Raw genomic sequence first — 7,990 nt, 5'->3', positions numbered from 1 at the left:
CACGGGGCGCCCCCGGGGGTTGGGAGGGCTGCCGCCGGGCGTGGTCGGCCGGCTGGGGACGCTGTGCTGGCCGCAGGTGTGCTTCCGAGTGAGTGTGCTGAGATGCCGATGCGGGGAGGACGGGGGGGTGCCCGGGAGGGAGGCAGCCGTGGGCTGGAGTGGGCTGGGGGTGAAGGTGCTCTGGGGCTGCTTTGCTGACGGTAGTGTCTCTCCAGGTTCTGCTTGCAGGCTGTCCTTGCGGTCCGGAGTCTGCCCGTCCACGGAGTCCGTTCGAATGGCCTCCTGGAAGGTGAGGAGAGAGAGATGGGGCGAGAGCCTGGGGACCTGCCGGGCCAGCGGCACTTCCAGTGATGAACCATGGCATGTAGCAGAATGGTTGGTGGGTCTAACGCACCCCCGCCACCACCCCATCCCTGCCCCGTCGTGCCAGCCCCATCAGACCCTCGCTGTACAAGAGGACGCAGTTTTGCTAGCAAGGAGACCCAGAGCCTGCGTGTTACAGGGCTTGTATCTGCTGGGTGTTTCTGCACGGTCTTGGTCTTGCTCTAGCACCAAATCCTGAGTCAGTGCAACCTGTCTGAAGTGACATGGTGTAGGGCTGACTGCAGGCTTCTCACAGCCCTGGTAAAACTGAATTGGCCATCTTCTCTCTGTGCTTTAGCTATTCTTTCATAGAATAGTACATCCACAGAGATGAAAGTAGGTAAAAAGGACCTTCCCCTGTGTGTCACTTAGTCAGACTGGAGCATACTAACATTTATGTCACCATAGAATCACAGAATCATAGAATCATTAAGGTTGGAAGAGACCTCCAAGATCATCGAGTCCAACCGTCAACCCAACACCCCCATGCCCACTAAACCATGTCCCTAAGCGCCTCATCTACCTGTCTTTTAAATACTTCCAGGGATGGTGACTCAACCACTTCCCTGGGCAGCCTGTTCCAATGTTTAACCACTCTTTCAGTAAAGAAGTTTTTCCTCACATCCAATCTAAACCTCCCCTGGCGCAACTTGAGGCCGTTTCCTCTCGTCCTATCGCCAGTTACTTGGGAGAAGAGACCGACCCCCCCCTCGCTACAGCCTCCTGTCAGGTAGTTGTAGAGAGCGATGAGGTCTCCCCTCAGCCTCCTTTTCTCCAGGCTGAACAACCCCAGCTCCCTCAGCCGCTCCTCATCAGACTTGTTCTCCAGACCCCTCACCAGCCTCGTTGCCCTTCTCTGGACACGTTCAAACAAACCAGAAATGGTTTGTTCTAAAAAGAGGAATTCTACTCTCAGGTCCAAGAAAAGAAACCCAAGAGGGGACTGGAAAAGAAGGAAGGACCCAGGTAACTACGAAGGAGTTTACCTCTGCAAGCTCTCGGCCTCTTACCTGTCTGCACAGCAGCTTGTTGAGAGTAGGAGATCGAGGTGTGACGTGGGGGGGAAGGATCTTCCAGCGGTGGCGGCCTTCGTGGTTGGGAGAACGGACTGCCAGTTGGAGGGACTCCGTTGGGACTCTCAGAGAGGAACATGTCCCCACGGGCTGGGAGCGGATGGAGGTGATGGACCCTAGGAAACAGAGAGAGAGCAGTCACCACCAGCGCTGGCGTGGGGGCTGGGAAGGCTTGAGGCAGAACCGGTGCCCACAGACTCCAGGAGGGGAGCAAACGCAGGAGGGGAAAGGAAAAGCCTGTCTAGTCTGGCTGAAATCCCAGGCCTCAGCATAAGCCTTGGGCAGTGCCAGGATTAAAAACCAGGTGTCCCTTGTCCTGTCTCCTGTTTTGAATGCTAGGCCATATCTCATCAGGGATGGCAGGGAGGTTACAGATGAAGTCTCTGCAATTCAGCAGCGTTGCATGTGGCTCTGCCCGCTCCGGGATATCGCCTGTCGCAAACTTTACACTCATAGCCTCTATTTTCTGTTTCAGGTAACAGGAATCTTCTCTTGCAGCTGCTGCGACACTCAGAGTGGATGGCGGCCACCGGGACCACATGGCAGCAAATGAAGGGCAGGAGGTGGGGTTGCTTTTGAAACCCTGCCATTGCCGCTGTCCTGGTAGAGCTGCTTTGGGTGGATTTGTAAAAGGATGCTGCCTGTTTGGAGAAGGTGCATCGGGGAAGTCTGGTGGCTGTGCCGGCTCCTCTGAGTCAGGACGCCTGGGTTGTCTTTGCAGTGCTGCCAGGGACAGGCTTGCAACCTTACGCTGCTCAGCCACATGGAGGCAAGAGCAGCACTGCTCAGGTCCCTCGGAGCCCCCAGAGCTCGACTTACAGGTCCAACCCACAGCCTCGTACAGCCAGTGGGCACCCTGCCACCGACTTCTCCGGGGGGAGACACCGCTGGCATGCACGGGGCAGTCTTCCCATTCACTACAGCCCAAACACTACCACCACCATCTGTCCGCGAGGCAGACCTTGGCTGAACATGGTCCGATCAGCAGCATGGAGGCCGCTTCAAGTGCTTTAACAGTCCCTGAGCTCATGTATCAGGCAGGAATCACCCTCTTCCTGAAGGCTTCCAGTCCCCTGGCTGAGTCTAAAGGCAATCCCTCCTCCCCAGCCCCTTCGTGGTGCTGCTTTACTGCAGTTCTGCATTGTCTGAAAGATCTTTTGCTTTTTTGCTTTTTTTGGCTGCAGGATTTATTGTCCTCATTAGCTTGAAACCCAACGTCTGTTTCTACATTGCTGCTCCATGTTAAAAAACACAGCTATCCATCACTTCAAGAGATCTCGCCCAGAGGTCAGGGAACTTGAACCTATGACAAAAGCCATCCAGACAGATTGCAGTTGCATTTCAGGAAGAGATTTGTTGTTGGGAAGAAAGAAAAGGTAGTGTTTCATCATTTTTCTTTTGGAGATTTTCTCCAGAACATCACAGAAAGAGCAGAGCAGCGAGCTTCCCACCCCCCAACCTGCCCCACTTCCCCCTAGTTCTTTTTTGGGCTCTCCTACAGCCCATGTTTCAGTGCGAGTCTGTACCGTTCATGTGCTAATCCAGGCTTTAGGAAATGTTTTTTATGGTGCAGAAGAACTTTGTCATAAAATCTGTCACAAACATGGCCATAAAATCAAAACCCTATGCTCTCCTCCCCGACCTTAGCTGGAATTTCCTTCTGTTGGAAACTTTCCATCTAGCTCTCGTATAGGAAACCAAAACCCCCTCTAAACTGCATACTCAGGAACACTGAATATCTCCGGATTTGTATATTTTTCTCTTGTTTTTCTAGTAAATCAGGAAACTGCATCTAAGACCAAAATAACACAAGACCTAGTCATCTCACAATATTTTCACCGTGTAGTCACCAAAGTATTGGGAGAAGACCAGACATCCTTAACTGACGTTGAAAAGTCCACGAAAGCACAAATCCTAATGTGAGGCTCTCTATGTGCCCAGTTTTACTTGCGCGTAACTTATGGGACTGTGACTTAAATCAGCGTTTGGTCAGCTCAGAAGCAGCACAGCTCTGGGTAATGTTGGCTGGATGCATCTACCAGAGCAGGTAAAAAGGAAGCCCCTGCCATAGCCGTCGCTCAAGTGCTCTTGGAGAGAAATTTGGGAAACATGAGAAAATTCTTGGTCTGTTCTACCCACCCCTGCCAACATCACAGCAGTTTTATACTGGTATAAAACCTGATTTACACCCACTACAGAGATGAAAACCATCCCCAGTAGTCCAGCCATGAAACTCAACCCCTGTTTTCTTTGCTTAGCAAAGAATTTGCAGGTGAAATAATAATAAATACTGAGCAGCGAACATTAACTGGTATCCAGAGAGTTTGAACAAATATGGAGTTACTTCACCCAAGGAAATCAGAGCAGATCTTGCCAGCCCCACCAGGGTTTGCAAACCCACCACCCATCTGTCCAAGCAGTTCTTGCATTTCAAACAACGACGCATCAAAGGAAACCAGGCTGGTAAGTTCTTGGGAGCCACTCAAAAAGCACATGTGCTTTTAGAGAGGCAGATATTTTCTTTCTTATTGATTTCCCCGTCAAACCAACCCGCACAACAAAAGAGACAGGCATTTTAGGGGAAATGTATTTGGATGCAGTTGGGTAAATGTATACTCAAAGGCTCTGTGTAGCTCGTGATTCCCTGACTGCAGGGTGTCTCCACAAGATTCATTACAAGGCCAGGCTAGGGAGGCACTGGGGAGTGGTTTCTAATCTTTATGCTCCCAAAGAAACTCCTGCATCTCTGAACTCAATGTACCGTGCTAAAAAGATACTGCTCTGAGACCGAAGACTGCCTGAAACAATAGCTGTAAATGAGCTCTGTCAGGAAGCAATACCGACTCCGGCTTTTATTCATGTTGATTTTATTGATTCGCAGTCATGATGTCAGGGCTGCTCACTTCAGAAGAAATGTGCAGCTCGTACCCTTTTCCTCAGCTGTCAGCCTGTCCCCTACGCCTCCCACATGGCTTGGGAGCCCCACTTCTCCCCGATCAAACAGCCAAGACGCCAGCTTTCTCCTGAGAAAATGCAGACGGGGTGAAAACACAAAATTGTGCAGCGTGTGGGAAACTGCAGTCCTGCTGACAGTATCAAATCGAAGCAAGCAAGCCCTGGCTCAGCCCACATTCGGCGCAGGTTGCTTACTCCCCATCTAACCACCACGCGTACCTGCTGCCCCATGGTTTCGGCTAGGAGGAGGAAGGGAAAACTCCACGAGCAGTACCTCTTTGGGATTTGCAGGGATACGTTTCCATTTCCACCTCGTGGAGGGGAAAAGGGGCTTTCGCTGGCATCACCGGCCGGAACATGTAGCTGTCGTTGGGCAAGGAGTGCATACGGGAAACCGAGATCTTGCGGACCGTCAGCAGGTTTTGAGAGTCCTGTGGCCTCAGAGAGGCTGCGCCGCCCTGCAAATCAAGGAGACAGGGAGACGGGGTCATTCAGCAATCTCCTTCTCATCTGCTTTTTGTTTTAAAACCTTGTGCAGATGTTCCTCTTGGCATCTTACGGAGAGTCTGCAGCCCTGGTGACTGCAATGGGATACCAAAGCTACGCCGTGCTAGCTGAGTAAAGAGCTCAAGTTGTGGCTGGTTTAAAATGAGGCATCAATGACCCACCACTAAGCTGACTCTTGGACACCACAGAGAAAAAGTAAGGTCCAGGAAAATGGGGCCCACCCTCTATACACACGAGAAAGGCAGCAATTCTCACACTGTTCTGCTCTGATTCTCCCAGGGGTGCTTTCAGCCCGGCCTGGGTGGTGATGCCCTTCTCCTCTAAGCTACTCTGGGACAGACGGGCAAAATTGGCCAGTCCTCGGCCACGCTGACCGAGGGCACTAAGTGTTTCTGTAAATTTATGTATTGTCTCCCCAAAACACACCTACAGGCAGACATTTAAACATTCACGTTAACACCACTGCAAACCCTGCGGCCTCTCTCCTACAACATGGAGCATTTTGGGCACCACTGACCCCAGAAGACGACAGCCACATGGCAGGAGGCAGAGGGAAGGAGAAGACATCATGGCAGCACGTATGTGGGTGTGGAGCCTGTTCAGGGGTAGAAAAGGGATTTCTCTGTGTTTGCTCTCGCTGTGAAAAGGGTCTGGTTGGAAGTGCCCAGACAGAGCACGTCACAAACCTTAAACTTGACCCCTCGCTGCTTCTCTGAGGCCCTTGTCACTTCAGGCACCTTATAGCAAATTTATCCTGCGCTCTTAGGAAGCTTTAGGGACCCAAACGATGTCTCCGCGGTGCTGATGGAGCAGCTGTGAGAGGTGGTGCCACAACTTGGGCAAGTGCTGGGGGAGCGGGAGCCCTTGGCACAGGACCTGCAACCTGGCTCCCCGCCTCGAGGTTTTGGTCCTAGACACATTCCCCTCACAATTTACCACGTTATCTGAAGTACGACTAAGCGCTCTGGTTTTCCTTTAACGTCAGCCTCCTGGTGACTGATTGAAAACATTTTCCCAGCTGCATGTCTTAAATTAAATGTATTTTGCTTTGCTCTGCCAGGCTGTTTTCCCTCTCCACTAGCAAAATCTGGGCCTGAAATGCCTCGCTGGATAGTTTGGAGGTCACCAAGGATCTGGTTTTTCCATACATTTCTGGCTTACAAATTTATTTCCTCAGATCCCTAAAGAGACACATCCCAAGACAAATTACTTGATGCTTTTACTCCGTGGAGCTTGGCTGAGAAGATGGGGGGATCAGCAGCATTTACAGGTAGTTGGCATCCAGCTCTGACTGCCTTGCCCAGCAGCCCTCCGGGTGCAACCCAGGTCTTCCGTCTGACATATTAATGCATCAGCAGTGTGGCTGTGCCAGTTGGCCTCTGGCCATTACAGCTAATAAGCTATATCAGCATCGCAACACCTGAGCTAAACGCAGGCGGGCAATTGTTAACATCCCGGTGCCACACAGAGAACAAAAGGTCTTGCTCCACTTTCTCAGTAGTCTAACAGAAGGATCACAGTATTTGTCTATTAAATCTCAATTTGTCTTTACAGGATCTTCTATTCGTCTTCTTTGGCTGGGACAAATGAATAGAAATTCCCTCTTGCCATGAACAACTGCAATTTTTAAGGTTTCAGCTATTGAGACCCAGTTGACTTAGGGACGTGGGCACATTTCAAATGGCTTCAAAGCCACTGTAATAAGTACCTGAAATATGAAACACGGAGAGGAAGCTTGTTGGCTCACACCTGGTGAGCTGCTCTCGACAGGTTTGGAGACACACCACCACGGGCACTGCTGCTCCTCCTCTTTGGTGGGAAACGCCTGAGGCACTCGGGAGCCTGATCCCATGCCCTGGAAATCAACGCGGCTCCTTCAAAACCCATGAAAGCCCAGCCTGGACCAGTGCTGCTGAGACTGCATATGGTGAACCCTGCCTGCGGGCACCCTGAGAGCTTGGGAGGATCCCAGGCATCTGATAGAGATGTGCAAGGTGGGAGCCTACTCGCCGTGGGACCCCTCTCAGGCCAAGTAGAAAGGCATTAAATCGACCGTAGAGGCTCACGGTGATGCAGCTCAGAGGCTCAGTTAAGCATCTTTAAGCAGTGAGCACAGCTCCTTCCTCTTGTGTCTGGGAATCAATAGCCTGTTAGAGCTCCGATTTTGCTCTGCTGCAGAGGGAGCTTGAGAAGAAATAATCCTGTAAATACCTCCACAGGACATGACCCTTCCTGGGTGATTAAATGGCCAGAAGATACTCTGTAAGCAAAGGTGACTGGCAGGATACTCTGGAAGAGGGAACACTGCAACTTCTCAGAGGCCTGGAGCCAAGAGCCTGCAAACAAGCCGTGGGCAAAATTCCCAGAGGAAGGGTTCCTCCTGATCCCTCTCCGAAGGCGTGCGTCTCCAGCACTGCGAGCGAGCTTAGCCATTTCCCACAGCCTCTGTGGTGCGGAAGGCAGAGGCACAACAAGGGCGGGAGGTAGCTCCCTGCCTGTGCCTGCCGACGATGGCATCCCTGCACAGGCCAACTCCGGTGGCACCCGGGGTTCTGCTGTCGTTCCCTGAGGAGGTAACGAACTCTCAGCTCTGCCAGCAGAAACCCAGGACCCCTTGCAGTTGCATTTACAAAGTCCCAAATTTTGCCTGTCCCTGAAAGATGCCTTTCCCACGATCTCCCTTTGAGCCTCTGCAGCTTCCAGGTGGCCAAGCTAACGGGCACCCTGCAGAGCTATGAAGGGGAGCTGCTTTGAGGATTATACCTTCATATCACTCCTCTTGCACAGGGGAAACCACTTGGTCATCAAGAGCTTAATCTGAGCTCAGAATTTGCTTGGAGATGCTGCGAGATACTTGCCGCTAGAAGGTGCCTTGCTAGTCATGATAGAGGTCAAGTTATTACCAGACCTGAAGGGGAATTCAGGTTATTACCTGACTTGAAGGGGAAAATGGCCCAGGCCTAAAGCAGATTGATTCTGGGTGGCCACTGGGAGTTCTCTGATGACAGCAAGTGTATTCCCCACTGCCGCATGTGCATCTTCATCACTGACTGTGGCTCGTTATGCTCTCGTGCCCACCGGAGGACATTTGG

At 51.7% G+C, this 7,990-nt stretch overlaps 1 protein-coding gene across 1 annotated transcript in view; it reads right to left on the bottom strand.

Moving 5' to 3' along the window:
- The window catches only part of CACNA1H (calcium channel, voltage-dependent, T type, alpha 1H subunit), a 127,664-nt gene that overhangs the window by 884 nt on the left and 118,790 nt on the right, over window positions 1–7,990 (bottom strand). The window contains exons 32-34 of the mRNA XM_009329419.1: window positions 4,666–4,849; window positions 1,374–1,552; window positions 200–282 (exon numbers count right to left, since the gene is read on the bottom strand). Coding sequence (XP_009327694.1) covers window positions 200–282; window positions 1,374–1,552; window positions 4,666–4,849 — 446 coding nt within the window. The remainder of the gene's footprint in view (window positions 1–199; window positions 283–1,373; window positions 1,553–4,665; window positions 4,850–7,990) is intronic.

This window comes from Pygoscelis adeliae, unplaced genomic scaffold (assembly GCF_000699105.1).
Source record: "Pygoscelis adeliae isolate BGI_AS28 unplaced genomic scaffold, ASM69910v1 Scaffold467, whole genome shotgun sequence".
Classification (NCBI taxonomy): Eukaryota; Metazoa; Chordata; class Aves; order Sphenisciformes; family Spheniscidae; genus Pygoscelis; species Pygoscelis adeliae.
This window is presented reverse-complemented; position numbering and strand designations above follow the sequence as displayed.